Source organism: Bos javanicus, chromosome 18, assembly GCF_032452875.1.
Source record: "Bos javanicus breed banteng chromosome 18, ARS-OSU_banteng_1.0, whole genome shotgun sequence".
Classification (NCBI taxonomy): domain Eukaryota; kingdom Metazoa; phylum Chordata; class Mammalia; order Artiodactyla; family Bovidae; genus Bos; species Bos javanicus.
In genome coordinates, this window is record NC_083885.1 from 64,258,770 (window position 1) to 64,279,588 (window position 20,819).

Consider the following 20,819-nt stretch of genomic DNA (forward strand, 5'->3'; position numbering starts at 1 on the left):
ACTGGAGTGGGGTGCCATTGCCTTCTCCACATCAGTCCTTAGGGAAATTTAAATCAAAACCATGATGACTTGCCATTTCACACCCACAAAAATGGCTGGAATCAAAAAGTCAGACAAACTGTTGGTGAGGATGTGGAGAGGCTGAACCTCATACATTGCCAGTGGGAATTTAAAATGAAGTAGCTGCCTTGCGGAAACATTCCAGACATTCCTTAAAAAGCTAGAGTTACTACATGACCCAGCAATTGCAGTCATAGATGTATATATACCTAAGAAAAATGAAAACACACATCCATGCAGAAACTAGTACACAAATGGTTCATAACAGCCATTAATAACAGCTCATTAATAATAATGATGGTTGGAACATTATTCATGATGGCCAGAGTGCAAACAACCCAAATGCCCTTATTATTCAGTCATCAACTGTAATAAAAGCAATGATGTACTGACACCAAGCTACAAGGATGAACCTTGAAAACATTACACTATGTGAAAAGCCAGTCACAAAAGACTACGTATTGTATGAGCCCATTTGATATGAAATATCCAGAATAGGCAAAAATGTCAGAGAAAGTAAATCCGTGGTTGTTTGGGCTGAGGGGAGGAAATGAAGAATGAGCAGGAACATCAGGCTTTCTTCTTTGGTGATGAAAATGTTTCAAGTTTAGGTCGTGCTGATAGTTACACAACCCTGTGAATATGCTGAAATACCTCCAAAGAAGAGCTTCCCTGGTGGCTCAGACACTAACGAACCTGTCTGCAATGTGGGAGACTTGGGTTCGATCCCTGGGTCAGGAAGATCCCCTGGAGAAGGAAATGATGACCCACTCCAGTATTCCTGCCTGGTAAATTCCATGGACAGAGGAGCCTGGTGTGCTACAGTCCATGGGGTCACAAGAGTCGGACTCGACTAACACATTAGCCACTGAAGAACGAAAGGGAGGGGACCCTGAGAGTAGGGCAGAATATCCTCAGCTCCCGCAGCGCCTCTGTTCTCGCACTCCTCCTTTGCTCCTCCCCCTCATTTAAACGCCCAGAATTACAGCTCAGGGAGTGGAGTGCTCCTTCACATACAACATTTAAGGGGGCACCAAAAAACCAAACAGAACCAGAAACCAGAACACACGATACATCGATGAAATGTTTTTAAAAATAAAGATCAATGTAAAAAGTTCATTATGAACAAAAAACATCAAAATCTTAGAGACAAGATCTGGCTACTTTATTAAACCAAGAAGTGACTGAGCACAGCAAGACTGAACTTCACAACCTTGAGAACCTACAGTCCAGAAGACAGTTGCAGATTCGAAGCATCTGATTATCGGCGAGCGCTCTAAAGTGACTACTTTTGTTTTTGTAGCCAGTTATCTGTGAGGAGCTAAATTTGAGACTACAAAGATATCCTGTTATCAATCTTCAGCAACAGCTTTAGAATCAGGATGGCTGAAGATATCTTATAGATCTATCATTCCTTCTACATTCACTGGTTGAAATTCTGTAAGTTCTTTCTCTTCTCATTCAGTCATCATTTATTTTAGTATGAATATATGAAATATGTTCACTTATACTGTTACTCTGGAGGAGGCCATGGCACCCCACTCCAGTACTCTTGCCTGGAAAATCCTATGGACAGAGGAGCCTGGTAGGCTGCAGTCCATGGGGTCACTAAGAGTCGGACACGACTGAGCGACTTCACTTTGACTTTTCACTTTCATGCATTGGAGGAGGAAATGGCAACCCACTCCAGTGTTCTTGCCTGGAGAATCCCAGGGATGGGGGAGCCTGGTGGGCTGCCGTCTATGGGGTCGCACAGAGTCGGACACGACTGAAGTGACTTAGCAGCAGCAGCGCACTGTTACTCTAATTATACTGACGCTCAGATTGTCATAGTTATGCCCACAAAAGCCCTCCTCAAACGGAATCCTGGAGAATATGCTTCAAAGAGCTTCAACAAATATCTACATCCATGTGATCACCAACTCAATCAAGGTATGCAAGATTTCCATCATCCCCCAAATTCCCCTTCCATTCCTTTTCCAACTTTCCCTGAACCTGTGGACCACAGAAACCACTGATCTTTCTGTCCCTACAGTTTTGCACATTCTAGAATTTCCCTTTAAATAGATACATGCACAGCTTAAGAACTCAGGGAGAGTCCTGTGCATATTTCTGGAGCTCTTTCTCCGAGTACCTCCCTCCCATCCTTCCTTCCTCTTCCACACTCCGCTTGGCAAATTCCAGTTACCTGAGTTTCCCCAGCTCTGCTGTTTGTCTCACTTTAGGAAATCTGGTGTGCTCTGCTTGCGTTCCTCCTTCCTGTATTGTCTGCAATATGCCTCCAGAGAGAAAGCCGTTGCTGCTGTAGAAGTCATTTATTCTCCCCTCTCTCAGGGACCAAAGTCTCGCATTACCAGGTGTCCAGTACCTGAAAAGACTTGTTTCCTACATATTATCTAGTTTTCTATTTGTATATAAAGTGGGATGGCAAGTTTTGTACTATATAAGACCACTGCACTTGTGGGCAGGGGATCCTCTGTGATATGTTTTTAGCATCTCCCCACTTTTGGGCATAAGAAGATATTCCATTCTCATTTTGTACTTTCCCTGCCATCATCCTGGAATCAGACATCACCCCAATAAGCTTTGGTTCCTTTTTATTAGAGAATGGTATTTAGAGACCAAGGTCTGCTTATTGCACTGAGGCATCATTGCTTCCACGCTCCTTCACCAAATAGAGAAGTAGAAAATTATACAAACACACACTTAAAAAAAAAAGAGTAAGACTAATTAATTCAAATCAACTTTTATTTTAGAAGTTTTTGATTTACAGAAAAACTGCAAAGATAGTACAGAAGGTTCCCACATACTCTGCACCCAGTTTTGGTTAATTTTTTTAACAATTAATGAACCAACATGGATGCATTATTATTAAAGTCCACACTTTCTCTCTCCCACTTTATCTGATGTCCTCCGGTTTTTCCAGGATCTCACTCAGGATACTTATTTTCAGTTGTGTCTCAGTAGGCCCCTTCTAGTTGTGATGGTTTCTCAGACTCTCCTTGTTTACAATGACCGCACTCCACTTTCGTGGCGTTCAGGGCAGGTGTTTTGTCCGGTGTCCACGGACTGCCATTTGTCTGCCATGCTGTCATCAAAAGGAGGCTCTGTGTTTTGGGAGGAAGATCATAAAGGCCAAGTGCCACTTCCACCGCATCTATCATGAGTACCTGATCTTAGCATGCCATCACTATGGGTGTTAACACTGATCTCAGTGAGCTGCACAAACCTATTTTTAATCATGAGTGCACACCAACTCAACATCATGGGGTGGTTCTTTATCTTCTGTTATCCTTTATTTATATCTCTCTTTTCCCACAGTAAAACATTGGCCACCAACAAATCAACGCATTTATTCAGTTGCTCAATTCTAAAGAAGCCAATGCTGGGAACAATTGAGGGCAGGAGAAGAAGGGGACAACAGAGGATGAGATGGTTGGATGGCATCACCGACTCAATGAACATGAGTTTGAGCAAGCTCTGGGAGACAGTGAAGGACAGGGAAGCCTGGCGTGCTGCAGTCCATGGGGTCGCAGAGTCAGGCATGACTTGGCAACTAAGCAATAACAATAATGCACATAAAATAGTTTCCAAATCACGATTCCAAAGCTATTATGAAAAACAATCTACTAAATTGAGTTCAGAGGCTGCATTTTTTGGCTTTGGGTTTTTACTTATTAGGAATGTTAGCTCCTTATCTGAGATTCATAAACTTGTAAAAATTTTGTCATTTGTGTTTCGCCTTTGCTTACGGTGTATTTTGTCTTACGTAGGTGCTTTAGTTTTTTTGTTGTTTTTAATTTTATTTTTTAACTTTACAATATTGTATTGGTTTTGCCATATATCAACATGAATCCGCCACGGGTATACACATGTTCCCCATCCTGAACCCTCCTCCCTTCCCGTACCATCCCTCTGGGTCATCCCAGTGCACCAGCTCCAAGCATCCAGTTTCGTGCATCGAACCTGGACTGGCGACTCGCCTCACACACGATATTATACATATTTCAATCCACTCTCAAGTTCTCAAGTGCAGCAGTCTTTTATTACATCTGGATTTTTAAGTCAGAAAGTCTTTCCACACATCCAAGTCATAAGGGAATTCACCTCTGTACATGTCTGCTGTTTAAATTAGAACTCAAGCCAATTTGGAGTGTATTCTTTTGCATTATGTGAGGTATTAATATAATTTTATTTTTTTCCAACTGACTATCCAGTTATTCCACAAGCTTTTTTATTAAAAAATCCATTTTTATCCCAATGATATGCTACATTTATATACAGTAGATTTCCCTCTGCACTTGATATTTCTGGACAGTCTAGTCTCTCCCACCTAACAATTCATGAACCGATACCACGCAGTAGTTACAGTTATAGACCCTCTTTAATATGTTTAATATCTGGTCATGTTAGCATACTTTATAGCTTTCCTTTCTCAGAATGTTCTTAGCCATTTTTGCAAGTTTACTTTTTACTTTGAGCTTTCGTATCAACCTATTTCCAATGGAGAAACAGTACTGATATTTTTATTGGGTTTAAATTACATTTTGAAACTAACTTAGAGAAAAGCATTCTTCAGACGTGCAACAACGTGAATATGCACAGATTTCAGAAAAACGTTTCAAGAAGGCAGATGCAAGAGGGCGTATTCTAGGACAACTCAGAGGCCAGGGCGCTGGGCTGGGTCTGGCTCAGGAGTGTATCACCCTGCACAGAAATGCTTTCCTCATTCACAGGCCAGGTTTAACAGGGTCTCAGCTGGGGGCAGGAGGAGAAGGGGACGACAGCGGATGAGATGGCTGGATGGCATCACCGACTCTATGGACGTGAGTCTCAGTGAACTCCGGGAGTTGGTGATGGACAGGGAGGCCTGGCGTGCTGCAATTCATGGGGTCGCAAAGAGTCGGAAATGACTGAGCGACTGAACCGAACTGAACTGAGCAGATCCACTGGACTTCCCACCATATCAGAACATTATGTTCCGCGATGGGCAAAGTTCAGGGCTTCTCACGCTTTCACAAACCAAAGTTGAACTACCTGTAGCTAGAGATCTAAGCCGAGAAATATCATCTCATAACAGAAAACTCTTTGACATCTCCTTCAAAACCTTTTTGCTGATTCTGTATTTTCCTTCATAATCTGCAAGTATTTCAGCATTTTTTTTACAATGTTTTAAAACTGTTTAGTCCCTAAGTCGTGTCGGACTCTCTGCGACCACATGGAGTATATGGCCCACCAAGTTTCTCCATCCATGGGATTCTCCAGGCAAGAATACTTGAGCGGGTTGCCATTTCCTTCTCCAGGGGATCTCTTTGACACACGGATCGAATCCGCGTCTCCGGTCCGGCAGGCCCATTCTTTACCACTGAGCCACCTGGCCAATACTTTGGCCACCTGATGTGAAGAGCTCATTCACTGGAAAAGACCCGTTTGCTGGGAAAGATGGAGGACAGGACAGGCGACGACAGAGGACAGGATGGTTGGATGGCATCACTGACTCGATGGACAGGATTTGAGATAAGTCCGGGAGATAGTGAAGGGCAGGGAACCTGGAGTGTTTGGGGTCGCAAAGAGTCGGACACGACTGAGCGACAACAACGTTTTAAAATTAGTTACCAAATGAACTCTCGGGCTTTTTCCTCCCTCCAAGCCTTCCAGTAAAATGGCTGTTCACGGCGACGGTGATTTAATAGTGGGATTTGTTTCATATACTAATTTTACACACACAAACATGTACCCGGCGTTTAACGGCCCCAGTCACACACTCAACGACCGGGTCAGAACCGAACACAGCTCACGCGGGTACGGCCACGCCCACACTCACCTGCCTCAGGGAGACACCCACGCGAGGAGAGCGCGCCCGATGCCCAGGTACTCACCCGGCGACCCACGAAACCCACAAGGCTCCTTCGTTTCCCAGACGATTTCCCACGCACCGACCTACGCACGAGCCCCGCCCACTCGAAGCATCGCGAGACGCGCTCCTTGGGTCCAGCCTTGAGGACAGAGACTACGTTTCCCAGAAGACACTGCGGCGCCTGTCCAACCGCGACGCAGCCTCGGCAGTGCTTTGTGCGTCTGCGCCATCTTCCGGCTCCTGAGGCCACTGGTACGGACGGGGAAGCGCACCCGGGGCTGCGGGGGGCGCGGCCGAGGGGGCACCTGGACCAGAGGAGCTGGCAGGTGAGGGGCTCCGGAGCTTACCAGGAGCCCCGGGGTCTGCGCCCAAGTGGGCGCTGCGGCCGGGCGGGTCACGGGCCTGGAAAGAACGGGAACGTCTCGTTTCGCCGTCGGTCTGCGGCTTTCCGGGCTCCGGACTACACTCCCCATCGGCCCCCGCGGCGCGCCCTGCTGTCGCCCCCTGTTGCCGTCAGGGCTCATAGCCCGGGACCCCTTAGGTGGGTGTGCCTGTTGGGGTTCCGGCCACCAGAAAGTGCTTGCTTAGGGATGTTTTGCATTTTTCTTATGCATCCTTTTAAAAATTTGGTGTGAAGTCTTGTCTCATGAGACTTTCAGAGTTGGAAGACCCCTGAAAATTTGGAACCTCTAGTTTACAAGCAGCGACTTGGAAACATTGTAGAGGATCTTGTTCAAAATTTGTCCAACCATTGGGGCTTACCTTGTGGCTCAGCTGGTAAAGAATCCGCCTGCAATGCGGGAGACCTGGGTTCGATCCCTGGGTTGAGAAGATCCCCAGAGGAGGGAAAGGCAACCCCCTCCAGTATTCTGGCCTGGAGAATTCCATGGACCGTATAGTCCATGGGGTCCCAAAGAGTTGGACACAACTGAGCGACTTTCACTTCCATGGTACATTCATGGGAAGATGGCTGAGTAAATCACTGGCCACCCCTGTAATGAAATAGTTACAGCGAATGTAAATTATGCTTTAAAGAAAGTTGTCATAAGGAAAACGTCCTTCTACATGACATTAAGGAACAGTGGGCTTCCCCAGTAGCTCAGTGGTAAAGAATCTACCTGCAATGCGGGAGACACGGGTTCGATCCTGGTTGGGAAAGATTCCCCTGGAGAAGGAAATGACAACCCACTCCAGTATTCTTGCCTGGAGAATCCCATGGACAGAGGGGCCTGGTGGGCTACAGTCCATGGGTCGCAAGAGTCCTACACTACTTAGCGACTAAACAAAATCATTATTCCGTTTACACATTAAGTATTTGTTACATGTTGGGCAATGTCCTAAGCTCTTTTATAAAATACTACTGTTTTACTGATGAACTCAGAAAGTGGTTAAATGGCATCATTCTTAATACTTGGATGTTTTCCATTCCAGTTTAGTTTTGGGGGGGTGGGGGGAGCGATGTTAGCCTGCCTGTCAGTAGGTGGGCGGGTTTGACTTCTGTTGCTGAATGTTACCTTGTTGTAGAAGGGATCCAGTTGCAAATATATTTATCGGTTGATGTTGTCCCACATGACTTTTGATAGTTGCTTGACATCCATCATATGATTCAACCACTCGCCTGCTTGTGAACTGTTATGTACTAATCTTGATTCTGTTTTTTAGCAAATGCTATGCCCAAAGCTTCGCTCACTTACATCTCTGTGCAGAGGCTTATTTATGGTGGAGAACTGGGCCTGCCCCATCTATTTGCCCACTGCAAACATCTGTTGCCTCAAGGCAGGGTCTGCACAATGGTGCCTGCCAGACCTTAGGTAGGGCTGTAGGGTTCTTTATTAATTAGAACGTTAGGTTAAGAGCCAGGGAGACCTCCAAAGTGTGGGCACGAGAGTATTAAACGGTGTGGTTCTGGGAAGGTCTCACTGAGCAGATCAGGCAGGCTGTGCTCCCTAGCCCGAGGACAGCCTTCCTGGTCCCAGGGACCCGGTCCTGTCGCTGGACCAGGTCTGTGCATCCCCACCTCAGATCGCATCAGTACCAAGGTGGAGCTGGGAAAGGCTCCCTGTAATTGGGGAGTGGGGAGGAGACGTGGGCACTGTCACTGTGCACTTTCTGGGAGCCGTGAGGCAAGCCTGGCCTCTCATATGATTGCTCTTTCCCCCTCAGGCCTGTCATCTCAGGACTCTGCCCTTCCCCAAGAGACAAACCAAGAGGAGGCCGCAGCAGCCCATGAAATCCTGACAGTCATGTCCCTCGTGAGTTTTCAAATCATGTAAATATTTGTTTTCCTTATCCTGAAGTTTCCCACCTGGGTTCCACCCAAGAATCTGCTTCTCAGAGGTTCCCTCCCCCTTGGCCCCATCCACGCTGACCAGTGCCCACGTGGATTCATCCTGTATAGCATTTTATGTCTTCTGATGGCTTGGTATTCTGCTGGGAGGCCAAAGGGAGAAGAAATCTATCTCCTTATATAAAATGAGAACATGCCTTACAAGAACTGAGATTTGATGAAATGGAGATGAATACTGATGAGAGATCACACACACAAAATCAGGGGAGTTGGTATTGGTTGGGCTCAGTTTCACTGTGGGGTCACCATCTCCTATACTGACAGCTGGGTGTGTAACTGAAGTTTATCTGGGCATCTATGAGATTAAATGCCCGCATTAAGGTCCAGTTTGAGGCTGAACAGAGCATGTAAATCTCGGTCATTCTCCACCAGCTTCTTCAGCTTAAGAGCAGGAGCAGTGCAGAGCTGGGACTGTAAGACAGTTAGTTAGATGGATGCATTGCTCCGAATCTGGATAGTCATAGTTTTGAAAGAACAGAAAGACCTTAGAGACCTCTGCATCCAAAGTAAAAGAATGGTTGAATCAGTTATTTCACTTGATAGTAAATTATGCAGCTAATAAAAGTAGTCATCACTCAAGATTTTTCCCATAAGGAAAAATTTGTGTGACGTTTTCATATAATGATGAGCCTGTGTCTTCAAGCAGTTCCTGACAAACGAAAATTCTGTTTTCTAAGATAAAACACCGGGCTTCCCAGGTGGCTCAGCGGTAAAGAATCCACCCGCCAATGCAGGAGATGCAGGTTCCATCCCTGGGCCAGGAAGATTCCCCTGGAGGAGGAAATGGCAAACCACCCTGAAAAAGTCGTGGACAGTTTTTTCCTTGCCTGAAAAAGTCCATGGACAGAGGAGCCTGGGGGGCTACAGTCCATGGGGTCACAAAGAGTCAGACATGACTGAGCATGCACAAGATATTAAGTATTTCTTTTAATAAAATATTTTGAGGAAAGACTACCCCAAAATTGTTGGGTTTTGTTGCTGTTACTCCGTAGAAGTACAGATGGCAGGCCTCACACGAGAGTTTATCGTGTGCCAAGCACAGGGTGGGCAGTATGCTCGACTACGCCGTCCTAACCGGGAAGACTCGATTTGGCTGGATTTAATTTTCCTCCTAGGCCCGAGTACACGAGCTTTGGTTTGTAGTAGAAAGGAAAGTTCAAGAGTACTTGAAGCTGTCTCACCTGTGCTCATCTTTCCCTGTCACCTGTCACGTCACGTGCCCCCAGTCCCAGCCTTCTTTTTCACCAGGACACACCATTCCTGCAGAGACCTCCTCCATCGCCTCTCATCCCATGGAAAGATGTTGCCTTGAAATATGCTTATACATACCTGCCTGTTGTTCCAGGGGTCAGACTTATTCAGGGATGTGGCCGTAGTCTTCTCCCAAGAAGAATGGGAACAGCTGGCACCCACTCAGAGGGACTTGTACAGAGACGTGATGTTGGAGACCTATAGCAACCTGGTCTCCCTGGGTAAGGTCTGTTACTTTGGAGGTTACCCCAGGCCACATGGGTTCCTTGTCAACGTTGAGGGTCTTTTGAGAGGTTAAAGGGCAGCTCCTTGGCCTGAAGCTGCATCTGCCCCAACCGTCATGTGACTCTCCTATTCCCTTGGCCCTTGTTGCCTGTCTTGCTTGTTAACCAGGCCCTGGTCTGAATTCCGAGGCCCCACAGCATAACCGGGTGGCATGTTTTTCTCTGACATCCAGGTCTTGCCATTTCCAAACCTGATGTGATCTCCTTCCTGGAGCAAGGCAAAGAGCCCTGGACGGTGGAGGAAGTGGTGACAGAAGGCCTGTGCCCAGGTGAGTGGGGCATGTGTGGGAAGAGAGAACGCACTGTGGTTGACTGCCCAGCAGGCTGGTGAGGAGACAGGCACTTTGAGCTGGAGCTCACCTTCAGTACAAGCTGGAGCACCCCGGGCTCAGACCTGGGCCTCTGCTGCGTATGTCTGTTCCCCAAGACCTTCTCCAGGACCGTGCGATACACACCGTTCACACCTGTGCTGGCTAAGGAGGAGCCACTGGCCACACGTGGCCATGGAAATTTAAATTCACTATAAGCAGATACATTTTTTTAAATTTTATTTTATTTTTAAACTTTACGATATTGTATTGGTTTTGCCAAATATCGAAATGAATCCGCCACAGGTATACACATGTTCCCCATCCTGAACCCTCCTCCCTCCTCCCTTCCCCCACCATCCCCTGGGTCGTCCCAGTGCACTAGCCCCAAGCATCCAGCATCGTGCCTCGAACCTGGACTGGCAGCTTGTTTCATATATGATATTATACGTATTTCAATGCCGTTCTCCCAAATCACCCCACCCTCTCCCTCTCCCACAGAGTCCATAAGACTGTTCTATACATCAGTGTCTCTTTTGCTGTCTCGTACACAGGGTTATTGTAACCATCTTTCTAAATTCCATATATATGCGTTAGTATACTGTATTGGTGTTCTTCTTTCTGGCTTACTTCACTCTGTATAATAGGCTCGTTTCATCCACCTCATTAGAACTGATTCAAATGTATTCTTTTTAATGGCTGAGTAATACTCCATTGTGTATACGTACCACAGCTTTCACTTTTTTTTTTTTTTTGGCTATGCGTCCAGGTTTGTGGAATCTTCATGCCCTGACTAGATATTGCACCCAGGCCCTAGGCAGTAAAAGCATGGGTGTCCTAATCCAGGAGATTATGGGCGTCCAGGAATCCAGGGGATTTCCTACAATTATATCCATTTCAAAATTCAGTACCTCAGTTGCACTTGACGCATTCCAGGCGTTCAGTAGCTGTTTTGTGGCCTGTGGCCACTCTACTGGACAGTGCAGATACAGAATGTTTCCATCACCGGATAAAGCTCTACCTTCAGCTTCAGCTTCTCCCTGAACGCAGTACCTGTACCCTGTCAGCCCCACTTGGATGTCCAGCAGACACCTTGAACTGACGTCCCAAAGGGAGTCCTTGGTGGTCGTTCCCGACAGGTATACCCCTCCCCGTTTCTTCTGCACATCAGTACTAGGGCACTCTGCCCGACTTGCTTAAGTCAAAACTGCTGAAGCATCCCTGGCCTTTCCATCTCACACACATATTCAGTCTGTCAGCAGATCCTGTTAGCTCTGCCTCAGAATATATCCAGAATTTAACCACTTCTCACCAACAAGCAACACTGCTACCTCCCACATTCCCCCACCACGTGGAAGTGCAGTGGCCTCCTCCCCCACGCTGCATCCACTCTTGTCCACCACAGGGCAGTCTCCGCACGGCAGCCAGAGTGTGAGTGCGTGCTGTGTGCACATTTCCTGATGTCAAACAGTACTGTGTTATACGTGTGTGGCTGGGGGGCTCCTCTATGCGTGTGTGTGTGTGTGTGTGTGTATTCGTACGTGCTCAGTCGTGTCCGACTCTGCAGCCCCATGGACTAGAGCCCGCCAGGCTCCTCTGTTCTGGGATTCTCCAGGCAAGCATACTGGAGTGGGCTACCATTTCCTGCCCCGAGGATCGGGCCCACGTCTCCTGTGTCTCCTGCACCGGCAGGCGGATCCTTTACCCCTTTGCCACCTGGGAAGCCCTTCTCAATCTTCAGCGAGGGTGTATTACATCTCTGCTCACAGCTTGCCCACGGCTTCCTGTCTCACTCAAGAGACCAGCCTGAATCTATCCCATGGCCTAGAAGGCTCTGTCTGTACTGTAGCCATCAGCCACACGTGGTGTGGCTTTTAACTGAAACTTTTAACTAAAATGAAGAGTAAAGTTCCATGTCACAGCTGCCCACGCCACACTTCAGCTGCTGAGTAGCCGTGAGCAGCTAGGGGCCGCCCCAGTGGACAGTGCAGAACAGGCGCTTTCAGTGTCCCCGCAGCTTCTGTCGGCCCGCGGTGCTCTCTAATCTGTCGCCTGCCTCCACCCTGAGTCCATCTCGCACCACCCCATGTTGCTTGCTGGGTTACAGCCACACCAGCCTCTCTTGCTGTTCCATTCACATAGAGTTTGGCAGATGTCTTCTTTCAAGGTCCAGACAGGACATATTTCAGGTTTTGCCAGCTATCTGGTCTGTGTCACAGCTACTCAGCTCTGCTGTAGGGGCGCGAGAGCGGACAGTGCGAGTCCACACGCGTCGGCTTCGACGCATCAAGTGCATTCCTGTTTTGAGGCTTTGTCCCCAGCTGTCCTTTTTTGCCTGGGGTGCTCCTGCTCTGGATGGGGGGGTTTCTCACCCTCGGCGGTGGGATAATTCTTTGTCGGGGAGCTAGTTGAGGCGGGAAGAGGGGATGTCATTCTATGCATGGCAGGATGTTTAGCAGCCTCCCTGGCCTCCCCTCAGTTGTAAAGCCAAAAAAGTCTCCAGACATTACCAGATGTTCCCGAGGGGGTGTGGATGTGGGTGTGGGGGTGTGTGTACGCATGCGTGTGTGCGCAAAATCTTCCCTGATGAGACTCAAAGCCACCGTGTGACACGGGAGCATATTCACGTCCATAAAGAGTTTCTGCAACATGCAGTGTACTAGAAGAGAATTTTAAATGGGAAGTTAAGAAGCAAGCAGGACCCCTGGGCGTGAGGGAGGCCAGGTATGGGATGAGCATGGGGAGAGGGGGCCGTGTGCTGCCCTGTAACCCAACACGTTCAGGTTCCGGGAATCAGGACACGGACGTCTCAGGGAGGCTGTTGTACCTACCACACCAAGGATGTCAGAGCACAGATTTTTGCTTTTGTCCTCTGAGTTTTGACAGTGTGTGTTTGAGGCGCTCAGTTTGTTTACTCCTTTGTCCTGTGGGTTTGTGTCATATTTAAACAGAACTTCACCGTTTCAAGTTAGGCGTCTCCTGTGATTTTTTTTCTAGCTTACTTACGATGAAATTTATGATTCATATTGAATTTTTCCTAGTGTAAGATGTGATTTCACATTACTTTACAGATTATCCAGTTATTCCGACGGCATTTATCAGTTTGTCTCTTCATCACTCATGTATAAAGCCACCTTTGTCATCTGCTGTATCATCTGCGCGCCTGAATCTGTTTTTGGACTTTCTGTTATAGCCCATCAATCTCTAACCATGTGTCTATACCATTACTGTTTTAGGTTATTAAGGGTTTAAATGTTTTATGTGTCTGGTATTAGTCCCTCTTCATTCTTGTTTTTCAGAATTTTCCTGGCTGTTCTCATTTACGTTTCTATCTAAATCTTAGAATCAGAATACTTGCTTTCAAAAAAAATCATGCATTTTTCCCCTACTGTAATCACTGTAAATATATAGATTAATTTAAGAGAAAACTGATTTTATCATGTGGAGTCTCCTATTGAAGAACATGACAGGCTTTTCCCTTCCTTTATGACTATACCTGATGAAGAGTTTCACATTTTTTTTATAAAGATTTTGTATGTCTTATTACATTTATTCCTAGGTAGTTTATATTTATTGCTGTTGAAAATGGCATAATCTATAATACGAATTAATACAGCATTCATCCATATTATACTCCAACTGGTTATTTTCTAATATGACAAAAGCTATTCACATCTTCAGATGAATTTTGTAGCCGACCCAATTTATTGAATTTTCTCATTGTTTATGACAGTTTTTTAATGTAACTCTCTTGAGCTTTCCAAGCATTTGATTATATATATATATATAATATGTGTATATATATATATGTAAATGGTGATATTTTTACATTTTTTTATTTTACAGGTTTTTTTCTCTTGTCTGACTAGGATGCTGGTTATGTAGTACCTCCAGAACAGTATTAAGAGGGGTTTTACATACTAATCTTGTTCTTGACCTTAACAGGAATATTTTTAGTAACTTTTATTAAGCATAATATCAGCCATAGGAATGACATAGGAATTTTTCTTCGCTTAAAGAAGCATCTACTTTTTCATATTTTATTAAGTGTTTTTTTCTTTCAATCCATAAAATATGGATTACATGAATAGATTTCCTAATACCAAACTCTGAATACTGAATCTCATGCCTGTTGGCTATCTGTATGTGTTCTTTGGAGAAATGTCTATTCAAATCCTTTGCCTATTTTAAAATCAGGTTATTTTGTTGAGTTTTAGTTCTTTACATTGTGTGTATATTAACCCTTTGCCAGATACATGATTTGTAGATGTCTTGTCCCATTCTGTAGGTTGCCTGTTCACCCTGTTGATTCTTTCCTCTGACGCACAGAAGTTTTTGGTTTGATGTAGTCCCATCTGTCCAGTCTTACTTCTGGCGGCTGCACTTTTGGTACCATATCTGAAAACTCACAGTCAGATGCCATGTCATGAAGCTTTTCCCTTGTTTTATCCTAGGAGCTTCATATCTTAGGTTTAGGTCTTTAATCCATTTTGAGCTGTTTTATTTAATGTAAGGTTGGGGTCCTCCTCCTTTCTTTTGCACGTGGATATCCAGTTTCCTCAGCCCTATTTGTTGAAGAGCTTGTCTTTTCCTCAGTGTGTGGTCTCGGCACCCTTGTTAAAGATCATTTGACCATATGTATAAGAGTTTACTTCTGCTGTCCCTGTTGTGTTCCACTGGATAAATATCTTCCTTTAGCAGTTCCACACTTTTGATTACTGTAGCTTTTTTAACATGTTTTGAAATTGGAAGTGAGAGAGGCCAACTTTGGCCTCTTTGTTCTTCCAACTTTGTTCTTCCAACTTTGTTCTTCCTTTTCAAGATTGTTTTGGCCATTAGGGATCCTTGAAGGTTCCATATGAGGAAACCAACCAAAACAAAACCTGCTAAGACTATCCATAAGATTTTTAGACATTACCTCATTGGTTGTCAAAAACAGCATCTACTAATGCTAAATTTAAAAACTGCCAGATCTTGTCAGGAAAATGTAAAAATAATACAGAGGACCTCACTATTATTTTTGCTATTTTGCAACTTTACAAGGAGAAGAGAAGCTAAAAGTTAGAAAATTAGTACTATCTTTGTAAAGTTATTTCACAATATATTGTTCGAGATGGCTTAATTTAGATGAGTGCAAAAGTGCTCATGGAATAAACACTGTACTCTGACTGCCATCACTCAACAGAACTAAACTGTGTCAGCTGTCTTGACAGAATATGCAGCAGTTTGGAGAGAGGCGTGCTTTTAATGGCACGTCCTTAGAGACAGCTCTTCTGGTTTTTTTCCCACATTGCCCAAGACACCAATAATGTGTGATCACTTTAATTCCTAAAACCAGACTTCCACTTGGGCATAGTTACATGATCCCAAACTCATTTTCTTCTGTCCACCAGGCTGGCTTTAATATTCCATGGCCCACTGCAATCTTTTGGTTGCCCGCCTTCATGCAATGGCAGCCAGATGTTGCTGACCACTGAGTAGATGGACCACGGATGCACAGGTGGTCATTACAATGGCACTGTTTAGCATCTGCCTTCCCACAGCTCGTAGACCACAGTACAGAGACCCATAAAGAGAGTTTCCCTCTTGAACAACGAAACATGGTGTCTGATCTTTTCACATAGTCTTATAATCACAGCTTCATGTGTATGCATACATTATGGTTGTAGTACAAATTTCTGAGGCAACAGCAGCATCATTCCCACAAAATTGATACTTCTTTTCCAGACTTTTCATCTGTATTGTCAAAATAATTTTTTATTCCAGTAGTTTTTGCTTAATAATGTCACACAAAAAACAAATGAATAGTGGTCTCTGATATGCTACCATAAGAAGTAGACGTGCCCCCTATAAAGTCCTCTTATGAACACATTCAAAAGCACCCATTTACTTTCCCCATAGTTCCGTGCATGAAGTAGCAACCAATTCTTTAGTATCTGAATGGGCCTGATTTCCATGATTGCAGTAAAACAGACCACGGCAGTAGAAATCGTGTACCAGGTACATGAATCAAGTTCAGCAACACCATTCAGCCCCTCCTTGCAGTTTGAATAACCAGCAAAGAACATGCTCTTGAAGATGCCACCCCCATTCAATTTGGGCCTAATCTTCCAAACAAGGAACAAGGCTCTCCTTTTTCCCAGGTCACTTTTAGGCAACAGGAAAGTCCAGGAGAGCCTGGTCCAGCTGACATTAGCTGTAGCTGTGGTTCAGCTAAATGTCAGAGACAGAAAGCACCACAGCAGAAGCCCACAGCTGTGTCTTCCACTGGACGTGTGAGAACAGCCCTGCTGCGCCACCACACCCCTGTCAAGCAGACGCACCATCTCATTCCTCTGGCCAGAGAAATACCTAGTCAACCCTCTTTATCATTTTTAAAAATCCACTTTATTGAGGTACAATTTATAGGAAAATAAATGCCTGCATTTTAAGCATATTTTAATGACTACAGACAAAGGTATACACTTATATGACCACTACCACAGACAAGATCAATTTTCATCACCCTGAGAAGTTCCTGTGTGCTCCTTCCCACACAAACCCCCTAGCCACAAGCAACAAATGATTCGTTTTCTGTTACTCTTCTGTTTGTCTTTTCTAGGGTTTCACAGAAACGTTCATTTTTTAAAACCATGGTTCAGCAGTGATTGTGCTCCACGTTAACATTTTAGAACTACTCTTGATGATTTCTCTGATCACCTCATTCACGTCAATTTATGGTTTTTCCTCTTTCTCTGTTCTATTTGTCCATTTTCTGATTCTTAATCACATTCAAGAGCATACAGATATTATCTTGAGTCTCAGCTTTCCAGTGTTTACTACAGAAGTTCCTTTTTCTGGAAAAGGAAAAAACAAACACATGCTTGTTTTGTTCTTTTTCAGTGCTGAAGTCCAGGTATGATACTAAGGTATTCTCTCCAAAGCAGCAGAGTTATGAAGTACAGTCACCCCCGTGGGAGATAATGGAAAGCCTTACCACTTACGGTCTTGAGTGCTCAAGTTTCCAAGATGACTGGGAATGCAGAAGTCATGCTGACAGGGAAGAGGGAAATCCAGATGGACATCTGAGTCAAATGATGATCGAGAATGAAGAAATATCCACTTTCGACCAGCCAGCACCCCTTACTTTTTATCAGAAAATTCATACCGGAGAAAAACCCTATGGATATAATCAATGTACAAAAGACTTCTGGCAAGAGGACTTCCTTATTAATCATCAAGGGATTCAGACTAATGAGAAGCCCTATAAATGCAAGGAGTGTGGGAAGGCCTTTAAATATGGTTCACGACTAATTCAACATGAGAATATTCATTCTGGCAAGAAACCATATGAATGTAAGGAATGTGGAAAGGCCTTCAATTCTGGTTCAAATTTCATACAACATCAGCGAGTTCATACTGGTGAGAAACCTTATGAATGTAAGGATTGTGCAAAGGCCTTTAGTCGAAGCTCACAGTTGATTGAACATCAACGAATTCATACTGGTGAGAAACCCTATCAGTGTAAGGAGTGTAGCAAGGCCTTCAATCGGATCTCACATCTTAAAGTGCATTACAGAATTCATACTGGTGAAAAACCCTATGCATGCAAGGAGTGTGGGAAAACCTTTAGTCATCGTTCTCAGCTGATTCAACATCAGACTGTTCACACCGGCAAGAAACTCTACGAATGTAAAGAATGTGGGAAGGCCTTTAATCAAGGCTCGACTCTTATTCGACATCAGAGAATTCATACCGGTGAGAAACCCTATGAATGTAAGGCATGTGGGAAGGCCTTTAGGGTGAGCTCACAACTTAAGCAGCATCAGAGAATTCACACAGGAGAGAAACCCTACCAATGTAAGGTATGTGGTAGGGCTTTCAAACGGGTCTCCCATCTTACTGTACATTACAGAATTCATACAGGTGAGAAGCCATATGAATGCAGGGAATGTGGGAAAGCCTTCAGCCACTGCTCACAGCTGATTCAACATCAGGTAATTCATACTGAGGAAAAGCCCTATGAATATAAGAAACATGGGAGGACTTTAAGTCATGATCCAGCTGCTGTTCAGCATCAGAGAATGCATAATGTAGAAACACAAGTGAACTTAATAAATGTAGAGAAGCCTTCCATCAGCACTTACCCCTTATTAATCATCAGAGAATTTATGTTAGCAAGCAATCATATGAACGGAAGTAACGGGAAGAGTCCATTAGCTTAGGCTAATCACAACTTACTCTTTAGATCTTGGAGAAAGACTTGAAGGATGTCATGCAAGTGATAATTCCTTTATTCAGAGCTTTCTTTTATCCTGAGTAATAAAATTCATATTGAAGAAAAATTATATGGGTGCAACTTTTTTATACCATGATTGTCAAAAGACAGAAAGGTTGGAGAAAATTTTGTCTCTAAACACGTTCCAAAGTTACATTTTCTCACCACAGTGTCATAATTTTAACAATAGCCAAAAGTGAGTTTTCTTGGAAATTTGAAAACAAAACTTTATGCCAAATTACTCCTGGGTTAACAAGAAACTAAATCATGCAGTTACCATTGATGGTAATGAAAACAATGAGGAGAGTTTTACATGCCAAGAAATGTGGGATGTGGCTGAAGCTACTTGGGAACTTTTTATGCCTTTAAGTGCATGTAAACATGAAAACCTGAAAGATAGTACTCAAATATATTAAATGTACTACTTAAGAAGCCAGAAAAGAGAATACCAAACACCCTGATGATAGACAATAGGAAACAAAGGCAGAAAAATGATGAAACAGGAATTTGCTATCCTACATTCTCTCCTAAGGCTTCCTAGGTGGCTCAGTGGTAAAAGAATCCACCTGCCAATGCAGAAGCCGCAGGAGACTCAGGTTCCATCCCCGAGTCAGGAAGATCTCCTGGAAGAAGAAATAGCAACTGGCTCCAGTGTTCTTGTCGGGATAATCCAATAGATGGAGGAGCCTGATGTGCTAACAGTCCATAGGGTCACAAAGAGTCGGTCATGTGAGCTGACTACGCACACATCCTACAATAATCTCATTTTTTGTTTCTCTCTGATCCAAGGGAAATTAGGAGACTGTTTCTTAATTTTCAGGTTGTTTGGATTATCTTTTATAACTTGCCACAGAACAGGTTGGTTGCCTACCTAGCAGCCGTACCCAATTCCCATTCTATTGGCGGCATCTGTGTCTTGTCTTAGACTCTGAAGATGTCAGATGCCAATTTTCAGCCTCCTTTGCAGCTCAAGATGGCCCATCCATTCCAGTGTATGGCCAGTATATTCTAGGGATCTTACAAGGTCTTCAGGGAAAGATCGTCCTCATTCAGAAGAGACAGATATATTAGGAAGACTCCTCTTCTTTCATTTCTTGCTTTTAAACATTTTTCTCTGAGAACCTGATGCCTGGAGCTGCTGCAGTCATCTTGGAACCAAGAGCAGAAAAGAGAGGACCTCAAAGAGGCTGACCCAGAACCCTAACAACATGGAGTTACAGGGCCAATTTGAAACTGTTTGATGCTTTTGTTATATAAGAAAAATAAATCTTTATTGCTTAACTTTTAGTTGAATATTTTGTAAACTTGCAGCTGAAAGCATTCTAAATGATCAACTTCAAATTTTACTTTATTATCATTGGTAAAGGTGGCCTGCAAGTATTTACTTTTTTGAATAACTTACTAGGAACCCTCGCTTGGTTTTGTCTCAGAGTGATTACTTATGTGTGTGTGAGTTGACGTTCTGCTCAGCCCAGGGTTGGATCAGAGCTCTTTGTGGGTGGTGGGGAGGGTATTTGGTCATTCGGGGGAGGTGAGGGATGAGCAAGTCTTAGCTCTTCTCCTCGGGACTACCTTTCTCAGCAACCATGGCAGCGGGGCCTGTGTCCAGCCCCAAAAGGATCCCAGCCTTCTTGAAGATTCTTGACGTAGGATCCATAGACCCCAGAAACCACTTATGGCTGTGGGCAATTTTGTCTTTTTTTTTTTTATTTGCGTTTTCCCGAGGAAGACTGTAATTGTGTGGATTATCCACGATTTCTGAGTCTTCCCCAAAATATTGTCAAAGAAAACCAGAACTGGATAGAATCTAAAGTTTCTCAAGGCAGATTTTACCCAGGAATTATTGCCACGAGGCCAGAGGCCTTTGTCCAAAACTGGGCTCCATTCCAAATATAACAAGTGGGGATTTATAGTCAAGGAGCAAGGTGGGGAATCACTAGATGTGCAGTTAACAAAGACAAATCATCGAAGACAAGAGGGAGAATCTGGCTAAATGGACTTAATAGGATTCTTGCTGAAGGCTGTCGAGAGTGAAAAGATGTTAAGGATTGGGGTAGGAGTGGGGAGTCTTGATAAACTGACCCAGCAGAATTCTTGTAAAACTGGACTCAATGGGTTAGGAACAGAACCCGAGATCGGAGCCTTGAGGGCTTGGAGAAGCCTATCTAGTTAGTTCAAGGAGAAAGTCTCTGTGTGTTTAGAGAAAGACTGTTACTGATTGACATGGAGATAAATAGCCTGATAGAGCTATATGTAGACAAAGATATCTCTATCTCTGTATGTATAGATAGCCCCCAACTTCAGTTCAGTCGCTCAGTCGTGTCTGACTCTTTGCAACCCCATGAATTGCAGCACGCCAGGCCTCCCCGTCCATCACCAACTCCTGGAGTCTACCCAAACCCATGTCCATCGAATCGGTGATGCCATCCAGCCATCTCATCTGTCGTCCCCTTCT

General features: G+C 44.4%; 1 protein-coding gene and 1 long non-coding RNA gene across 6 annotated transcripts; one reads left to right on the forward strand and one right to left on the reverse strand.

The window, feature by feature from the left end:
* Nucleotides 1-2,790: 2,790 nt before the first annotated feature.
* On the reverse strand, nucleotides 2,791-5,972 carry LOC133229798 (uncharacterized). Its single transcript, XR_009730645.1, has 2 exons — nucleotides 5,885-5,972; nucleotides 2,791-3,167 (listed from the first exon to the last, which is right to left on the reverse strand). It is a non-coding gene; the product is annotated as an uncharacterized LOC133229798 (long non-coding RNA).
* A 55-nt stretch (nucleotides 5,973-6,027) lies between these two features.
* ZNF582 (zinc finger protein 582) lies at nucleotides 6,028-20,329 on the forward strand. 5 transcript variants are annotated; one of them, XM_061386495.1, is made up of 5 exons: nucleotides 6,028-6,169; nucleotides 8,081-8,169; nucleotides 9,610-9,736; nucleotides 9,973-10,068; nucleotides 16,990-20,329. In XM_061386495.1, the coding sequence occupies exons 2-5, from the start codon at nucleotides 8,161-8,163 to the stop codon at nucleotides 18,309-18,311; spliced, it is 1,554 nt and encodes a 517-aa protein (XP_061242479.1). In that variant the 5' UTR covers nucleotides 6,028-6,169; nucleotides 8,081-8,160; the 3' UTR covers nucleotides 18,312-20,329. The 5 variants fall into 5 exon arrangements, with proteins under 5 accessions (XP_061242479.1, XP_061242475.1, XP_061242476.1 ...); XM_061386491.1 differs by having other exon boundaries at nucleotides 6,092-6,458; XM_061386492.1 differs by having other exon boundaries at nucleotides 6,092-6,243.
* The last annotated feature ends 490 nt before the right edge of the window (nucleotides 20,330-20,819 follow it).